This window comes from Perca flavescens, chromosome 16, assembly GCF_004354835.1.
Source record: "Perca flavescens isolate YP-PL-M2 chromosome 16, PFLA_1.0, whole genome shotgun sequence".
Lineage (NCBI taxonomy): Eukaryota > Metazoa > Chordata > Actinopteri > Perciformes > Percidae > Perca > Perca flavescens.
In genome coordinates, this window is record NC_041346.1 from 19,766,248 (window position 1) to 19,787,596 (window position 21,349).

At 37.8% G+C, this 21,349-nt stretch overlaps 1 protein-coding gene across 1 annotated transcript in view; it reads right to left on the reverse strand.

Moving 5' to 3' along the window:
* Nucleotides 1–21,349, reverse strand: part of astn2 (astrotactin 2) — a 295,245-nt gene that overhangs the window by 245,458 nt on the left and 28,438 nt on the right. Inside the window, exon 3 of the mRNA XM_028602252.1 lies at nucleotides 2,540–2,727. Within this exon, the coding sequence (XP_028458053.1) occupies nucleotides 2,540–2,727 (188 nt within the window). The remainder of the gene's footprint in view (nucleotides 1–2,539; nucleotides 2,728–21,349) is intronic.

Below are 21,349 nucleotides of genomic sequence, written 5' to 3' on the forward strand. Positions count from 1 at the left end.
GATCCTGTATACATATGTGGTGGTAAAGGCCTGGTCACACCAGCATTTATAATGGCAGATGGAATTGCTGTGATTAGTAAAAGCAAAGTAAATACATGCAAATTGTTCACCTTGAATGTTTAACTTTGGTGAACTTTGACAGACAATTTTGCGCTGTTGAACAATAGCAAGCCGTCTTGACAGTGTTGACCTTTGGGAAACGGAGATGTTGAGATGGAAGAAGCTATCCCATGTTCTTAGCTGAGTTTCCCCATCCACCTTTAATAAACCTCCTCTGTCAGAGCATAAAGTGCTCTTCAAAAGGTTTGCAAGATGGTTAAGAGTCGATCGCACAAATATGTCTTTTGAATAAACTGTTTCAACTTGTTGTCCCATTAGCGACAGGGCTAACAAGCTTTTTTTTTTCCTTGTTCAATAATTCTTTATTTGATTCAATGACGTATTTTCGGCTGGCTAGCATGTCAGCAGTTAGCTCGCCGATACAGCAGTACCATGCAAGTATACCCTACGTCACCAAGATTTGTGGATGCCATTTGCTGTCACTTTCTGATTTGACCTTAGAAAAGTCACATGACAACCACCAAATGTAAAGACCTTTCAATATACAGACTTAAATGTCCACACTAGCCAGTTGCGACACAATAGGACACTCTTTTTTGAGTGTCAAAAAAGGATCTTCGGAGAGAAGAAGATGGCCCAAACACCAGCAACCACCAGTCGCACATGGCACTGTGGATAAACCACAGAGGACTGTCACACTTACCCGCAAAAGATAATAGTGTGACAACTTGAACCATCAAAAATTTAATTTATAATGAACAATAAGGAGAAGAACAAGATTGATAGTGCTCTTATTGCAAGCTCAATGGTAAATACAGACTATTTAAGACAAAAGTGGGAAGATCACAAGATCTTCATATGGAAATACAGCAGAACGATTGGTCTTTTATTTGCAGTAAAGTACATAAATGCTCTTATAATTTAAGGCATAAATTAGCACTATTTAACATAATGCACAGGGATTATTAAACCCCAGAGAAATTAAATACAATGAACAGTGAGATATCATTCTTCTGCTGGCATTGTAAGAAATATAAAAGGTACTTTTTTATATGCTTTGGTCATGTGAACAACTTTTGTTATTTTGGAAATTTGTTACCAAGCTGATATCTGTGTGTTTAAATGCATCTGTTCCCCTTTCACCTCGTTTATGTCTTTTGAGAATTAATATGTCTGACAAATGGAATAAATATCAAAGTATGTACAGTATCTCACAAAAGTGAGTACACCCCTCACATTTTAGTAAATATTTCATTATATATTTTAATGGGACAACACTGAAGAAATGACACTTTGCTAGAATGTAAAGTATTAAGTTTACAGCTTGTATAACAGTGTAAATGTGCTGTCCCCTCAAAATAACTCAACATACAGCCATTAATGTCTAAACCGCTGGCAACAAAAGTCAGTACACCCCTATGTTAAATTCCCATAGAGGCAGGCCGATTTTTATTTTTAAAGGCCAGTTATTTCATGGAACCAGGATACTATGCATCCTGATAAAGTTCCCTTGACCTTTGGAATTAAAATAGCCCCACATCATCACATGCCCTTCACCATACCTAGAGATTGGCATGGTTTTATGTCAGTTAGCCTAATAGCTAGTTTGATTTGCATTAAGACATGATTTTATGGAAAGTACCCCATGCCAATCTCTAGGTATGGTGAAGGGCATGTGATGATGTGGGGTTATTTTAATTCCAAGGCCAGGGGAACTTTATCAGGATGCATAGTATCCTGGATCCATGAAATAACTGGCCTTTAAAAATAAAAATCTGCCTGCCTCTATGGGAACTTAACATAGGGGTGTACTGACTTTTGTTGCCAGCGGTTTAGACATTAATGGCTGTGTGTTGAGTTACTGAATGAGGGGCCTGCACATTTACACTGTTATACAAGCTGTAAACTTAATACTTTACATTGTAGCAAAGTGTCATTTCTTCAGTGTTGTCCCATTAAAATATATAATGAAATATTAGTTTAATAGCTTTAAAATGTAAGGCTTCCAAACCCCCAGCAATAGTCCACTGGTTGAATGAACGCTCAAGCTACTTATGGACAGCATTTATTGTAAGAGTAAAGAGAGAACCTCTGACTTTTTGAAGATATGGCAGTCTTATAGAGAATTTGACTTTATAAATGTTTACTTTAATGTTAGGGATTACGACAAAAGTGTTATCTGAGTGCATTCATTATGTTTGATTTGTTTATTTTATGTCTTTATTTATTTTGTTTTATTTTTATTTTGTTTCTGGCATTTCTTGTCTGTTTTGTCCTAGTGTGAAGGATCTGAAAGATGAATAACAAGATTTATGTATTAAATATCTTTATACTGCATTTGCAAAATAAAAAAAAGAAAATTATATATAAAAAAAAAAGATAAGTGTGTTTCTTTTTATTCATTCGCCATGCTACACATGCATTTCTAAATCTATGTGTCTACAACCACATTTCTCAGGCTTAAGTGTTCATAACTTACCATAACTGAGATGTGCAGCAGATGCATGTGTTCATGTAGAGCATGAGTAGGCTCCCGAGCTGTGGGTTGTGTCGTCTGTGCTACAAGCTCAGACTCAGTCATGGACACATGGAAGTACAGTGTCCCATTTTCCAACCACTGCTGCTTCCAGTGTACCTGAGAAATATCTTCTCCCGTACCAGACATCTCTGCAGAGAACAAAGAGAGAGGAAAAAGGGACAACATTTAGAGTGTGAAAAGAAAGTGTGAAAACTTAAAAGAAAAGTAAACATGTAAATAGCCTGTGAGGAATAAACCAAAGTTCAAATGGGAATGTTCAGTTGTGCATTAGTATTCCAGTGCAGTCAGTGTTCAATCTAAGCGCACACATACTGTGCTGCAACTAGAAACCTTGAACTCTTAAATAGCTGGACAGACTTCTTAGGCTGTCATAATTGTGTGCATTTGTGCAGCTGGCTCGGGGAGAATTACTGTCAAGCCACTGCATTTCTTAACTGCTTTGATAAAATCTTCATGACTACCACTTTTTCACCCATGGTTTTATTCACAAGTGGCGAGCATCACAGATGTTTTAGCCATTACAATCAATACAGCACTTCAATTATAGACAAAATCTGTCACAGCTGGGAAAGGTTTTTACCTGTTAATATCCATTTGTTTACATTTTTCTTTTCTTGTCAGGCATTAAATGCAGACACAAAATGACACAAATGGGAAGACAATTGATTCATCAAGCTCGATTAAATTTATATGTCCAAAGCAATTGTAGAAACGCTGTCTCACCATTCAATGTCTTCTGCTTATCTGCATAAATCATCCTACATTTTGCACCAATATAAAACCATTAGCTCCAGGCCATTGCTGACATTAAGTATCAAACATCAAAGGAAAAGCTGAAAACGTTTAAAAGCAAAGGAGGGAGAAAAATGTGCAAAATTAAATAAAAACAGACCCAATTGCAATTTATGGAGCAATGGGAAAAGGACATTGGAAAAAAAAAAGAGCAGGGGGATCTCTAGTATATCTTGATATGGATCATGGCACAAGAATATAATACTATCAAGTGGGAGTGGTTGTTCAGGAGAGAAGTACTGAGAAGCCTCAGGGAGCCTTAGATTGCAAGGCTCGATACAGTATTTGTCACGCGGCTGGGTGACAAGGGCATAGACAACTGCTGACATCTCCTATCAGCGGCAGGTAGCAAATGACAAATGGCGTTCGGTGCAGCTGGTTATTAACCCACTGACTCTGGGTCAAAGGACATGGGCGGCAGGGGAGGGTTATGTGAGCTATGTGCTCAATAGTGCCATGGGCCTTAAGGTGCAGGGAGGGAGCATGCAGAACAGACAACCCCTCAGAAAATGATGAAACTCCTAACATGGGATATACAGTATAGACCTCATATTATTATGCTGCATTAACTAATAGGCAACATGCTTAAATATACTGTAGAGCTGCAATTAACAATTATTTTCCTAATGCTTTCCTTTTTCATTAATTGAGCTGATTATTATTTTTTTCAATTAATCAATTATTTAGTCTATAAAATGTCAAAAATAGGGGAAAATGACCAGCACCAAGCTCAATAAAAACTCACATGTGCAAAGCAGTAACCAGTAAATGTTTTTTTTCTTGAAGCATTATTTACATGATTAAACTGCTGTTCAATAATTTACTGACTATCGACTCATGGATTATTTCAGCATTAAGACAATATAAACACATTCTCTTATATTCTAATACACCCTTTTAAAGTACACTTTAAACATCATCCCCTCTTGTACTGTAACAGTAAGGTGTCCTATACTTTTGCTGACTGCAGTTTATGCTTACGTATTTTGTAGAGTGTGAAATTATTAAATGCCATAACTGCTGGCTATTCAACTCTTTCTTTAATCTGTGGGCTGAAGACACACTGCTTGACCTTTCACCTTGACAAGAGATAAAGCTCGGACTGCTGGTCCAACAGTGAGGTGCCTCCCGCCATCTGTTACAGTTTTAAACAGAGCTTATCAAGCTCCTGTCAAATTTTTCTCATGTGCTTTATGTGCATTTCAGAAAGCTTTAAATAACTGATTGTGCACAAAGATGACACTTAGTTTGATCCAAATTAAAAGTGATTTCCATGTCAACAACTGCACAACTGAAAAGCAAGTCTTGCAGTAACAAAAGCAATCGTATGCAGGATGGATGGACAGTAATAGTCTTTCGAGGGCTGTTACCTACCTTTGGACGATTGTTATGTATATGAGGAATCTCAGTAAGCATGCTATTTAAAGACAAAAGGATTGTGTGGGAGTATGTGTGTGTGTGTGTGTCCTTGTCTTCTGTGCTATGAGGCTTGTCATTGGGCACCTGGCCAGACGTTAGTGGGATATAGGTGTATGGCCTCAAGGTCTGCTAGTAATTCATTAGGAGGAACATTATTAATGTGTATATGTGCATGATTATGTGTGTACGTGCATACTGTATGTATGTGACTGACGCCAGTATGCTCCTAGCAAGGGTGTCAGCAATGCAGTGTCTCCAAAACTGAGTCCAAGGACAACCCAAAGGAATACCATAGTGAACATTACATAAGAAAAACTGTATTAATTAACCTTATGGATCACAGAGAAATGGTGACACAACACAATGCTAGGATTCTTACAGGGTAAAACAGCTTATTTGAAGTACTTTATTTAAGGGTTATCAGCACTGTGGTCATAAAGCTCCAGTCGGAGAGAGACAAAAAGACATTAGGCTGTCATATTATTCAAAAACTGCTCAAATAACAACAAAGTGGGGGACTGGCTTTGCAGAATCATGCATTTATCTGAATCTATAAGCCACCATTGAGGTTGCTGGCTGCATAACTGATTTTTTCAAAGCATACACTACATGTAGTGTACCAGTATAGAGGTTCTAAATTAATTTCAGTCAACAAAAAAATCAATGCGAAAATTACTTTAACTTACACATACAGTAAAGTACAGGCGACCCCTCCCCCTGGTTTCCCTTCAGCCCATGTCGTGCACTCTCATTGGCTGTAGCTCCCCAGCAGAGTCACCGACACAGGGGACAGTTTACACATCGCACTCGAGCGTGTGTGCGAGTGCTGAGCCAATGATGATTTGCCTCCGGTATGGGGCTTTTGTCGGGGAGCTCCTAAAACTCCTAAAACTGTTGGTGAGCGGAAAATCAGGGCTGAAGTCCTGTAGTGGGCACTTGCCATTAGAAAGACAACATCAGTGAACCTACGCTCACCCTGAAGTCAATTGTGGAGTGATAGTATAGCTCTTAGTAGTGGCTGTTTTAAAAAGATAATTTCATCTGCAAAAAAACATTGCAATGATGAGTAAACATAGTTGTCAGGAAAAGGATCACGTGAATTTCCCGGTTTCTTGCATAAAAAATTAAGTTAATTTTCAGCCCACACAAGTTTATTTTCATACCATAAGGAAGTGAAATCAAAGCAAATGGTGAGTGAAATGAAGTATGATACAGTATGTTTTTGAAAGTAGTTGTATGGCAATTAGTCAAGCAGTAATATAAAGTATACAGGATGTAATCCATCGTTATGGCCTTTGAAAAGTATCAATTCAAAACTGGATAATATACTGTACCTCAGGGGCGGATTGGCCATCTGGCAATTCTGGCAAATGCCAGAGGGGCCGGACCATTTTTTTTTTTAAATATACAAATAAATTGTCTTTACAGGCCGACAGCGCATAGGACGGGTTTTTATTGCTTGCACGATTTGACTATGGTTATAATAATAACAATAATTATATTAATAATAATAGTAAATATTAAGCATTTGGCCAGTCGGCAACGGTCGACCTGGTCCTGAAATGGGCCGACCGACCCATCCAGAGGTACTCAAATTGGGACGTTCAGTCAAAATCAAGCACGTCCCCTTCAAACGTGATCTCCGTTTGCAGGGTTCAGGCTGTACCGGACCCTCCTGGTGATCATGCTTGCTCTGGGGCACCGGCTGCACAGCGAGAAGCCGCTGCTGACGGACGCAGAGCTTCACCGGAGCTTAACACTGTAGGCTATATTCAACATTACTGATAATTTTTGATCAATAGAATGTAGAAAACATTACACTTCACAACGTTTTGTATCCTTAACATGATTGAGTTATTGTACAATTTAGCAGTAAAAGCAGTAGCAGATGTAAGTCAATCCTACATTTTTCAACTTGGGAGCAAAACGTGCTCCTTGGGGGGAAAAAAAAAGTTACCATAACGCCCTGTTCATGCTAATTAAACAACTGGGGTCAAGTGTTGTCGTATCCGGCCCATGTCCCAGATGTGAAAGCCCCCTTACTGGACTACTGAATATAATAATATTCCATTGTATTTTGTTACCTGCCACCAGAATTTTGTGATTTCCTTGCCATAAATTTAGACGTTTTTAACATAAATTGGTGCCTAAAAATGTATCAGAATGCAGGAATGGAAGAAAAACAAAAAAAAATCCATAAGGCCAATTCTGAGTAAGGAAAAACCCTGAAGTATAATCACAGACAGCCATGAAAACATATTTAAATCGCAGAGTTAGAGAGTTAAAAACGGAAAGATGGAGAACCAGACAGACAATATGTACGGCGTCAACAGAGAGACACACGGACAATCGAACAGACAGACACAGTGACAACAAAGAACAACATACTGTAGAGAATGACAGTAACAGCATACAAAACAGCATAAATAGGCAGTATGTGTACATTTGTTATAAATGTGTGCTCTTTAAAAAGTAGAAAGCATTGTTTCCCAGTTACTTACATTAAGTGTTTAATCTGTTACATAAAAAAGGTACTGCTTATATTATTTCACCATCTGTACACAAATGTAATTAGTGAATGCACATGTCCATGGGTGGGACTGCATGGGTGTGGTAATGTGGGCTGGTTTCTCCTAATTCTTATTTTTATTTTTTTGGTTGATTGTGAAAGTTGTCTTTACTGAGTGAGTAAATTGGTGGTTCATAGTAGTTTCAGATGTAGTTTAGCAGGATGGCAGATAGGGTTGGGTATAGTTTTTTTTTTTTTTTTCCCCAATATCGGTGCTAAAACGATACTTTTAAAAACGGTGGCGGTGCCTAAACGGTGCCTGAACCGAAATATATATAATATATTTATAATGTATATAATATAAAATATTAAAAAAAGGAGCACAAAACGACAATTGGTGACATTAAAGAACGGCTTGTTTATTGCTAAGGCCATATGGTCACAATTAAATGATTGATTAATAATGTAATAACAATAACTTATAACAAGGACTTATTTCACCAGTAAATTGCTGGTAAACAACAAAAACAAGCACCAGATGGGAAAAGGGTATTTTACAATAACTTTGAATGCACCACAAGGCTGGTGAGTTTCAAGTAAATGCACCGTCTGTGTTGTTTTTCCGACAACAGCAGCTGCCTACAGACTGTTACGTCCCGGTGTTGGAATCCTCTACAGGGAAATATAGTCACACTTTACACCGCTAGTAAGCTGTCAGCATTTTAACAATTGTGTTTAATTCAGCTACTAGCTAATGGTAACGTAGCATCCCGTGCAGCGATGCTTCTGAAAAAGAAAAAGTCAGGCACCAAAATTTCCGTTCTTATTTGGTCTTGTTACTACCGTTTACGTTGGAACCGGTGCCCTATTGGCACCATGTTTCGGTACCCAACCCTAGTGGCAGAGCAACAAACTGAACCAAGTGATGCTGATCTGCAGCACTCTGCATTACATTATTAAATCACTCCATTCCCTTTGTAGTAAGATCTGTTTTGGACATGACACAGTTTGTAAAAGTTCATAGCTTTCCATGATTTTATCTTGCGTTGCTCCGTGCACAGTGATGCAGCTAAAAAAAAATGGCAGTAATTCAACTGAAAATAATTTGATTAGAGTCAGGTCTCGACTGATTATTAGGATCATCGAGGTTTAGGGAGCAGCATAATGTTTTCCATTTATTACTGGAAGAGTTCAAAATAAAACTGAGGCAGAAAAGCTGCAACAACAAATATGCAAATATGTTTTAGTTCCCTTTTACTTTTCATAAAGTTTGGCACACATATTATAAGCTTAACCCAAAACCTCCATAAAGCCTTCTTACTCTTTGTTAAGTCCTCTTTGCAGGTACTTAAGATGAAGTGAAATCTTTTGAACGCTCAATGTCAGCAAAATTCTTATTATAAGAGCCGGTGATCATATAAGTGCTCACTCTGCAACTTACTGTGGTTTTCTTTATTCCTTTTCCTTTCTTCTCTCCTTTAAGATCTTTTATCTTTTCTTTATCATTTGCATGGTTTGTCTGGAAGTGCTGAGATCAATTTGGAGTTTCTACTCTAGTTTTCACATTCTTTAAATGTTGCCTTGAGCAAGAGTCATTTCCACTTAGCACAGTCTCTCATAGTTGGATATTTGATGAGATGAGGTTGTCCACAACCACTGAGTATGAACATGAAGGCCTGGAAACCACTACACAGCAGAGAAACCCTGAATACTTGCATCCTAAATGCATGCTGCTCGCCGTTTGCTAGCAGGTTTGCCATATCTTTAACTTTATATGGTGATAATATGTTGAGATTGTGTTTTTACAGCTCGTTTACGCTGGCCCCCAAGTGGCCAAAATGATCACTTAATGCAGCTTTCAGCAGGCTGGCCGTACAGATCAGTTGACTTCTTCTTTACCAACCTCTGTCACTAGCAGGGCAAGTTAGTATCAATATCAGCCCCTTAAGTGTAGTTTAACTTACAGCCAAAGAAAAATCCTAAAAGTAAAAAAACAATCCTGAAACTAAATATACATTTGCTGTTCCAAGATTTCAGTGTTTGAATTAGTAGGGATTAGTAGTTCCTCATTCTGAAGAACAGGGGAAAGTCTGGTAATGTCATCCAGAGACAAATTCTGGAGCTGCTCCACTGATCAGGAAAAAAAAAAAAAAAATCCTTATCCAGTATTACGGTACTGGTGATTTAAATCAGATATGGGCATATTTTCTGAATCACAGCTAGAACTCATTTAAATAGAATGTCTGAAAATGTCTACGAGCCAACAGAGTCAAAACCTACTTCAGCGTCAATGGACCATCACCCAAACCTATTACCTCAATACATCTTCAATTCAATCCGCAATACTATTATTGAGATGGTAGTCTGTTTGGAGATGCTGTACTCGCATTACAGTCGGAATTTTTTTTTAAACAATACATGCAACATCATCAAAACCAATTATAGCAAAATCAGGCTGTGTCATGACAATCACTATCAAGGTTGCACTGCCTCCTACAGTCTGACAGACCGCAGACATGGGTTAAACAGAACAAATTCCAGCATTCAAATATATTGTCCTAGGAGCTGACAAACATTACTTACACAGTCTTCTGCCCTCCCACACAACAACACGCATTCACGAAAGGTTGGCTCTCATTAGTTTAAAGGTGATCATAGCAGTACAGAGTCAGTGATTGTGCAAGCCTGACAGCTCCATGACAGTTTGTCAGCTCGGCAACAAGCCCATGTCATCAACATTTACTGTGATGAAAGCTGGCACCCTAAAGGCACTTTGCTGCCTGTAATTACATACGTGGCATAACGCGTCTGTCTTCCATTGACTGCGCCCCACATCTCATTGCTCAGGCTGCCTATGGATGACAGATGAACATTCAATAATTCATATGAGGGAATACGGATGGATTCATTGGTGTCAAATATCTCGGCCCAAAATGAAAGCAAGGACAGAAAAGAAGAGGTGAGAGTATATGAAAGAGAGAGACAAGCAGACAGAGACAGAAAGGGGAAGGGGATTTATCAGTCTGACAGTCATCAAAGTGTTCAAGAATATTAGCATACCTCCTAGACATTCAAATTGTGCCTCAAACGTCTCAGTCCCCTGTGACAATGGAAAATTCTACACATTTACACTTTTTAACTTTACGCTACTCTCAGCTGTTGACGGAACTGTTCATCAGCAACAAAACCAACAAGCTGAAAAAAAATTCACCCGATTAGCTACTAAATGGTCTTGAGTTCATATCCTTCCATTCCCCAAATGCTAATTGTGCCATTACCATTTAAAAATGACCTGATGGGAGCTATGGAATATTTAGGCAAATACAGCATGAGCTACAAAAGGCAAGCAGGGTGCCCCTTTTTAATTAAACACCCATGTAACAAAATGCCACCCTAATGTCTCATTACAAACACTAATGAAATAGCTGGCATTCACATAAAGACCATTGAAAATGAACACAATTAAAAATGCATCAAGACTTTTCTTTTCCAGGAAATGTAAGAGTGTTTTCTACACAGGCCTAACACACAGGGGGATAATGTGCATGGGTGTGTGTTCTTGTTAAAAATATCAGTCTAGCTCCAGTATCAAATAAATTGGTCCATGTTGTTTTCTCACAATCAATGAGCCATACCTAAGTTCAGTCGGAAGAAGGGAGAGGCTCACATTTTTAGGCAATGTTGGTGGGATTCTTCTATGTGCATTAAAAGTAAAATTGCGTTGTTATTACCTGCCCAAATGAAGTCAGTAAACACACATTTAAACATTTGATCCCATGAAGCTCAAGAAAATAGGTCAGTGAAAGCGGGAAGGAAAAATGTTGGTGCAAATTTTGATAGGTTGGATTTCAATAATCGAGGGGAGTAGAAAAGCATGATCCCTTAATGTTTCTTATAAATTTGAATTAGGGTTTCCAATTTGGAACTGGTACAAAATACAAAAAAAGGTACTCTCAGTCGCATTGCCAACAAAAAAGAAAAAAAATCTATCCACTGTGAATGACAACCAATGTCAAGCAAATTTGAAATTCTAATCATTACAACAAAACATAATTATTAAAATCCCATGGCTGTCTGCATGCTTAATCAAAGATCTAAAACTGAGTTAAGCTTTGGAAAAAGTATTCCTTCTCTCATGTTGCTCTTGTTTCTGTAGTAACATGAGTACTAACATGAAAGGTGATTTTAACGATAATCTAACATCTACTGTATAGTACTGGGATTTCTATTAGGGCTGCACAATATATCGTTTTTTATCGTCATCGGAATATCAACTGCCGCAATAAACACATCACGAAAGGCTATGACATATTTCGAAAGACACTCAGATTTTATGTGATAATTAAAAGAACATATCAGTAGAAAACTGCACTTTAAAATGTATGTAAATCTGTTTATTTATCGCAAGTAATATCGTTATTGCAATATTCAACAATGTTATCACATATCTTCCTCTTATCGTACAGCCCTACTTTCTATTCAACATTCCGTTTTTAAAATTAAAAACAAGCAAAGAAAAGAAAAAGAGGTCAGTACTTTTCTCCTACATCCAGACACCTAAGAACTGTGTGTCTCTATACTTCCTAGCTCAATAGCACTTTGGGATCCAATTCTGTTGACTCAACACCCATTTCTCTAGTTGACCTGTTTTCCACCTCACTTCCCCACATTCTACACACTGCAGAGGCCACTTTATACACTTGACATTTCCCAAGACGAAATATATAAGTAGCACTCACCACTGATAGTCTTACTAACTACTAAATTACAGCAGTTCATGAATGAATCTCATTTAATAATGTAATACCATGTTCTGTACTGATTAAACTTGCCTGATATAATGGCACTTACTTCATGGACCGAGTACCTAAATATGTGTCTGAATCAGTCACTGACAGACTGTCCTATAAGTATTTACAATGACTAATGCAGTTCATTTCCAAATTTGTATGATTCTCGCTCTACACACAGTGACAAAGAAAACAGCCAGTTAATATCAGTGGAACAGGAGGAATGTTACAGGATTTGAGACAGTGAACCAGATTTGTCCTTGGAGATTCTTAGTGGGGTCCTTTGACGGATCCCCTGTTAACTAGAGGCCCTGCCAGCGCCACTCAGGCCTTATCGCTGATGTCCACACCCACGCTAACTCCTACTGTGCTCAATCACAGCGGCAGCTGTTGGACTGCGTACTGACCACCTCCTACAGAAAACCAATCATATTTTCAGAGACACCACCAGTGAGCCTCCCAGCATGAAGGAGAAGGTGACTTATGACTTCAGAACACACAACCAAAGTGTGGCAGTAACAGTATTAGGCAGTCACAGCAAGTATCTTAAAGAAAGTATATATTTCATCATTTTCCCCCGAATAAACATCCTAGGAGTTAACAGAAAGTCACAGCAATATAATGCATCTTGCTTCTGTAAAAGACCAATATAAATTTAATTTAGTAAAAGAATAAAATAAAAATCACAACATAGCCTTTCAGAAACATTGCTGAACATCGTCCTACATATTTTCAACAACAAATACAAGTGCATGTAAGAAATACATTATAGAACAGTCTTTGTTTTATAGTGGGGCTAACAGACGTCTTGGAACCTGTTGTGACAGTGTAAATAGAATAAACAAATAGCTGCTTGCCATTGGCCCCACGGTGGCACCGTGGGAGCTGGATTATCTCTCATTAGCAGTGAATACATTCGGCAGAGTGCGTTATTGTTCATGTCCATGTGTCTGTGTATGTGCATTTGCATATTCGGTTATGTATGGTTTGTCTGTGTGTATGTGCCTATATTGTTGCTCAAGGTCAACTCAATTATAAATTATTTACAACCGGTACTTTTTTTTTAAAAGCCCCATTGCAGATTTTATTGTGCAATTAAGTCAAAATATCATTTTGTTTTTTCCCAGGAAATTAGCATCATTAACTCACTGAAAAACAGTTAAAGCGTAATTTATGTGTAGATCTATAAATGCTTTGTCCCTTGTGCTCTTCAGGATTAGTGAGGCAGAGTGCCAAGAAAAAAAGAAAAAGATCAGGAGCCCTCCTACTCCTAATGTATTTAAAGTGACACATTAGTGGGATAAACAGTCCCCTTATCTGCTGAGTACATAGGCTTCTTCTAAAACACTACAATCCCATTAACAAGACCTATTCTGATTCCACATCTCTCTCTTACTATAATGTAATGCTTTTCCACCGATGGGGGTTGTCTGCCAGTGCCAAAGTGGGAGGCTTGGATGTGATAGTACACACATTAAAATGTACTAATCCTTTGCTTTGGCCCCTTCAATTGAGACCTCAATCAAATAAGAAGAGTAGAATGCATTGACACTCACTCACGTCAACTCTTTCCCAAGGAAAGTCAAAGTAAAAAATGCAAACATGTAGATATGGCTGCCAACAAAACAAACAAGGCCTCAAGATACGTAATGTGGAGGGGCCTCACTGGTCTTCAATGAGAAACAATAGAGGTTTCCTTCTGAAAAATATTTATTTCTGTTAAATTTGGGGGAAATTGAATTAGCCTGCCACAAACGACCATCTGCGGCACAATAATTGCATCACCTCAACTTTGAAATTTAGCGGGGTATTAATCAAGACTACATATGTAAATGAGCCCAGCCCCAGTTCATTTAATTTCTTTTAAGATCCGATGCGGTCTGTTTTGACATGTGTAGCACATGTCTGTAAAGCAATGGGGGGCAAAAGAAAATGTTTCCTGCTGATGGACCTGGAATATTCATGGAAATGAAGGACACATTTTGAACAAGAGTGTATTCATCCCAAAGAGGAAAGCTATATGTGAGGAAATACTGGGTAAACGGCCAAATATCATCAGTTCAACAAAAAGGTCAGTTATTGAATATGTTATGAATAACGTAAGACTTTACAGTAAGCCCAATGTTTTAGAAGATTTTTTTCTTCCATTGACTAGATTTATTATATATTTAGAAATATATAACAGGCCTACTTACAGCAATGAATATTACTGGTTGCTTCAATCACATTGACCAAAGCTTAGTAGTTAGTGGGCTTAAGATTTGCGTGAGACTGGAAGACTGCTTTATGAGCCGTACCATCTTGTCTTGTCTCATCGTCTCACTGATCTCAGGTGCTGGATGGTTTCTGTGATGGCCCTGCTTGGTCTGTACTTCCAAGGCCAGCAGTAGTGGCCTTCACCAAAAGCAATGACCTTGCAATAGCAGATAATAATGGCCTTGTAACAACAGACCATGATGTGTTAAGTGTACTCAACTGAAAACACGCTGGTCAAGGATGAATTTATAGTGGTAAATCAACTGGGACTATTCTATATCCCAGAATACAGTTGGGGAGAAGGAGAAAAATCATAAAAAGCTTGGTCAAGGATTTGATATATAATAGGTCATGCCTGTCAAGGGTTGCCACATGGGATGTTTCTGTCCACAGCTAGCTCCCACTTTGTTCAGGCTCCTTTCTGTTGTAATATAATTTGCTTGCTGGACTTGGCTCTGCTAACCAACCTCACCCTTAAAATAGCTTCAGGATTAGAAATCAAGTCCTGCTCTATTAATTGTGTACACCATCAAAGATTCTGTGGTAAAGTGTTGACTCAGCTGGCTTTCATTGCTTCTACTGTTATTGTTTTGTCTTAGAGGGTCAGAGGGTGATGTTGGCAATCTCAGCCCTTTAAGTGATACCAGTTCTCCAGTGCTAAGACAGGTACTTTGAGATCTGGGTGATTCCACGCAGGCAGAGCCATACCTTAACCTTTCAGCCAGCCATTCAGGTCTTGGCACGAGCCCACGATTGCTGCTGTGTCCCTCAGGCTGTTCTTTTGCCCCCTAATGCATTTTGTCATAGTACTGGCACTAAAACTTTGCAAGGTAAATGGAAATCAGTCTGTGACTATTATTTAAGGAATTGATCTAGCTTGACACGATGAGCTTGACACCTCGCCAGCTGCTTGCAGGATCTGTTTTCTGCCTGGCACAGACTCGGTGGTGACATACATGAAGGTCTTAATCAGTCTTGACCAGGAAGTGGATCATGACTCACTACTCTCTGGCTCTGTAGCCTGTATCAGTATGGTCACTACAATAGTGTATCCTTTAATTACTTTATTGCCAAGCCTGTGGAGAAGCAACAATAGTGTGCCGGATAGGGAGATATCATTTCAGATCTAATACTAATCAGCACTCACACATCTTGAAAAAGATAGGCCTCAATTGAATGCTTAGCGCTATTATTGTTTTTTTGCTGTGCTTTTTATGTTGAAGAAACATTTTCTTTTTTCAAAACATAATCACCAGAGGGCAAATCTTCTGTTTATATCTACTCTGACAACAATAACTCTAAGAAGTGGGTGAGACAGGGCTTTTATTTAAAATATTAGAGGAACAAGGCTATATGTAACCATAGCAAGTGACAGAAATTAAATGGAAATATTATTGGCGATTTACTGTATGCTGTATTGTATGCTATAGATCTCTACATCCTCTATTTTCTGTACTATATGCTTTACCCAATTCCATAATGGATCAGCAGGTAAAATGCTAAACTGTCAGTCTGGACAAGCAACATACTAAATCTTGGACCATGGCTCAGACATTATTGTAAAATTTTTCACTGGCATGTTTCATAAATCTCTGCCACTGGCTGCTGGCAAAATCCATCCTGTCATCAGTAATCTTGAAGTCACTTAAATCATTTATTTTCAAGTATCTTCTTTAACGTAAAGGTTCTAGGTCTAGCTCCTTGTCAGTATCTCTTATTACAAGTGTTGTGTTGCTTGCAGTGGTGCATTTCATTCGCAAATGCTGGATTTTGAGGCATTTACTTATCTATTACCATGTTAACCTTGGTTCTTTGTGATTATCTCCCCCCTACTCCCGTGGGGCTTTGTTTGTTGTAAGTGCGTTGCTGGCCTATTCTAAACTATATATAAAAAAAAAAAAAAAATATATATATATATATATATATATATATATATATATATATATATATATATATAAATAACTTTTTATATATAATATATAAAAAACGTTTGGGCTGAAAATTCACTGCCCCAGCTGCCTTTTTCCCATCTCTCTAGTAATTTCAATTTTTTTCTTTTGTCAACTTCGCACCATATTCATAGTTAGCATTAGTGTAGTAAATAATTACTTAATTATTTGTTTTTAAAGTACTGCATGGACTGGCACCAGGCCCAATCTGAACTGTTCGTCCCTCCTGACCCCTCAGATAGTGACCAACCACTGCTCACCATTCCACGCACCCACTTAAAAACCAAAAGGTGAACAATCATTTTCAGTGGGCCCTTAATTATGGAATAGTTTGCCACAAACAATTAGATCTTCCCCTTCCATTGATACCTTTAAAACCCATTTCCTTTTTTTTTAGCCTCTTAATTATAATTTGAGGACATACCTGAACACACTGGTTTTTATTTTGTCGTTGTGCAATGTTGTTGGTGTTATGATTTTATCAAAATATTCTATATTTGTATTCATTTCCCTATATTCTCCTATTTATGCATGTGATTTTATTTGATTATTCCTGTGTTTTATTTAATCTCTTTGGTCAAGGTTTGTTTTTAAATGTGCTCTATGAATACACTTGACCAAAGAACCCTCCTATGACCCAAATCTGCCCTCACAGAATTCCTCCCACACATGTGGGTGGTCACTCTCTCAACTGACATTGCAATTTTAATGTGTCTATACAGTAGATGTACTACATAGTTCTGTTTTACAAAAATTTAAATATTCTCGAGTGTCAAAATCTGGTTAAAATTTATCTTGACAAAGACCCACTTACATGATGAAATACAAATGCACTTTTGGTCTTTTAGTAGATAGTATGCCCTCTACTCTTAAAGGGGAAAGTATTAATGTATCCTTTGCTGACTTATAAAAACACATAATGAAATCTATTAGGACTCAAAGGGATAGTGAAAAGCACGTTTTTATATTTTTATTATCATTTCATTGAATCTGTGGGGTAGTTTTAAGCGAACAAAAGGTAGAAGAAAAGAATGCAAAAATGGACAGATTAAGGCCTTGGCCAATGTAAGCTAGATACAGTGTGGTTCCAGAGGGAATTAACCACTGAATTTAGCTTCGCACACAAAATGTCCAACACCAGCACTGCCTGTAGCTAGCCACATTAAACTAATTTATACATTTTCCAAGCCCTTAAAACCGTAGCAATTTCTCCCCAAAAAGGAAATATGTGTTGTCCAAATGATTTAGAAATGGAATTTGACAATCAAAACTAATCTAGAGCATTTGATTTGCTATTACAGGGTCATGGCTAAGGGCCAGGCAGTAGAGGTGTTCCTCTCAATTTAAAAATAAGTGGTGCCATTTCATGAAGTCCTGTGTTCTGCACTCATCCATGTCATGGACAGAGGTTTACGAGTGTTTTCTAAGCTGCTAAAACTGTTCAACTGGAGCACTGACAGTTATTTAAAACTGAAGAAAGAAAATCCTACACTAATTAAAATCCATGCAAAACACGATATTGGCATTTGTTGTCTTAGAAAGCTCCATCTTAAATTCTTTCAGTTCCCCGTCTGACCTTTCTTCCGCTTTCTTTCTCTCCTTACACATGTATATCCCTCTTCTTCTGTGAATGCAGTTATATATGGTATGGCAAGACATGCACAAACCTACAATAAATTAGCCACTATGAATAATGAGCCTATGCTGATTTTTAAGAGTTAATTAATTTCCTGTGGGCATGGCAGTATCTTGCCTGATTAATGATGGCAATGCCATTGACATGCTGAGTTGGGTCCCCTGTCACTGGAGATAAATCAGTGGTGCACTGTAAGGCGTCATGCCCCAGCTGTGTCCGACATGTTCACTTTAACTGGCTTCCTGACCTATGACACAATGAGGGGGTGACTGTGGATGTACATGATCATAAGTCAAGTACTTTGTTACTCATGAGACAGTGACAGAGAAACTGATAAATGTGCATGGTCGATTCCTATAACTCAGATTGTTGGATACTTTAAAGGATTATTCATTACTAGCTACAAAACATGATCACTATGTGATCAGGAAGAGGACCAGAGCCATATTAACAGTCTGCTAATGTTAGCCATATTAATTCCTTGTAGAGTAGTAATTCCAGTATCGCACCTTCTGAGCCCTATAACCATTAAGCATCTGTTACAAAGACGACAAAAAAACTAGGACTAGACCATACAAGTATTAGGTCATGTCCTTTGGGTTTATGTAGAGCCTTAGGGAATAGGTCCTGGACTGTTTCAGAGATAGAGTCAGACATTACCAGCCCAATATCCCCAGTAATAATGTCCGTTTTGGGCGATACTGCCATACATGATTGATTTCAAAAGCTAATATTTAGTACTAATGCAGGAAGTAGAACCATCTTTTAGCAACAAATAGCAAGGATGTGGAGGTCCAGGTGGTGGATGTTCTCTTACACCAACAATTGATCTACAATTTGCCATAAAATTAACCAAATAGTTTTACTTGCCTACCTTAACCAATATATTGAAGGAACATTCAAAAATGTTGAATATCAATATGTTGTCTGGTGATAGAATTGAAAATGGATGTACAATGAAAAACATTTCACACAAACTTACCTTCGGAATGAAAGCTGCAGATTACCTCTTAAAGTTCTAATGATTATGCAGATGTTTTAGATTACACAAATTTATTTTACACCAAAGGACGTGTTCAGAAAGATGTTTCCACTAGTGATTAGTTAAAAAAGTGTCGGCTGAATTCTGAAATTTTAAGAGCATGACAAGTGTAAGGAGCTGTATACATGATGAAAAACAGCAGTTGTGGGAACATTTAAAGCAGGGGTGTCAAACTCGTTTTCACTAGGGCTGAACTGGCCTTTCCAGGGCCACACTGGAAAAAGAGAATCACACCAAGGGCCAGACATGCATAGTTTATGGATGTGCTTTCGTTACTGCATGTCACTTTTTTTTAAAACATTTTGATAGCTTTTTTCCTCATTTTTGTTCCAATGTTTTTGTGGCTTTCTCAGACATTTGTCACCTTTTTGTAAATTGGTTGCTTTTTCCGACATTTTTGTACGCTTTTTGTCGCATTTTTGTTACATGAAGCCCTACAAAAGTCATCAAAAGAGTTCCTTCTGGGGGAATTTCTGAGTTTCAGAGTCGGGAAATCCACCACATTCTGCTTTGAATGTCACGTAATTGCAGTTTAAAAAACACTTTCCTGTGCTTTTGGTTTGGTGCTCAACTACGTGGTCCAAAATGTATTGTGAACCCAAATTGATATACGGGCCGGATCTAAATCTACAAGGGGACAGATTTGGCCCACGGGCCTTGAGTTTGACACATGTGATTTAAAGCCTGTTGGCATGTATATAGTGTGGAATCACAGTTTTATACACAGGGATATTGATGGCACAAAGTGTGTCTTACAACTTGATAAAGAATTCCAAGAACTTATCTGGTTTTTGAACTACATTCAAAACAAAGTACTTCACAGCCACATTTTCAATTAACAGTGCATTGCCATGGAGGCAGAACACATATAGTTAATGTTCCATATAGACATCAACTGCCTGTCACTAAGCTGAGCTTTATATATGAATTGAGGACGGAAATCTTTCTCTCTTTTTTAGTATATTCATCACTCAACAAGCTGACACTGAAATTGTAAGCAAATCTCAACATTTGACATTTGCAACATTATCAATCAAGAATTCAGGTACCATGACAACTGATGTTGTCATGCTGTTTTCAAAAAGGGAGGCCTGACAGTTTGAGAAAGAAAAGGTCTATTAAAAAAATCTGTGAACACATAATTGTGTGTGTGTGTGTGTGTGTGTGTGTGTGTGTGTGTGTGTGTGTGTGTGTATATATATGTATATATATATATATAAAAAAATACTACTTGACGAAAAACAAGTACGCACAGGCCAGGCCACAGGAAAGTAGAAAACCATGAGAACCATGAGGGCGCTGAGCTACATGTGGTATAAATTTCGGCCCACTTCATCCAAGGAGAACAAGTTTCTACATCTGACCAGTGACGGCACATTAAAGCCAGAGGATAGATATGTGAAATTACATTTTGGAATGAATCCTAATGACTTCAATCAATCAATTTTTTCAAAATGTACGAGGTACAATTTCAGTGAAATGTAATCCTATCAGCTACTTTAACTTGTGCATGATTTACCATAAAGCAGGATTCGGCCGCCAGATCTGCACACAGAAAAAGAGTCACACGGTTAAATGGCGCCGGCGTTCCAGGAACCAGCTAAGTCCTGGTGAAAGGATACACAGCTCCCAACATCATGCTTTAAAAAGACGCAGGCACGAAGGCCACCCAGCTCACAAAGGATGTCCTCAGGTTTTAAAATGAGAATCAAAGTACTGTATTGTGCAAAAACTGAGTAAGGGCAGCATTTCTCTTGGTTTTTTCAAATATTAAACTATTGTAATTTGTGATATACACGGAAAAATAAAAAATAAATAAAAACAACTAAAATGAAATTATTACAATGTATAAATAAACATAGAAACTGGCTATAAATTAATAGCTGCTAATATAATAATAATAATAATAATAATAATAATAATAATAATAATAATAATAATAATAATAACACTTCCCAAATAGATTAATTAATGACAAATATTCCAAATGTAGATGGTTTTCAACCATCCCTAATGTCCTAAACACTCTGTCCACCTCCTTGCAAAATGAACAAAATACTCTAAAGAGCTTAATCCCACTTAATTCCTCTCTTTTGTTTTCCCCTCATTTCAGATAAATAAGTGTGGAATCAAAGCCAACTTGACATGCTATACTTTATTAGCGTAAGAGGCTTATCATCAGCATATGAACCCAGTTTCAATATCACTCAGTACTGTATAAGCTTCCAGCTCTGGATACTGACAGAACTGACCATGGAAATGCAAAGTAAAAGAAGATTACAAAAAGCTGTAGAGGACCAGAGACTTTAGCGGCATGGTTGATTGAAAGTGACAGAAACATCATGAAAAGTGAATGC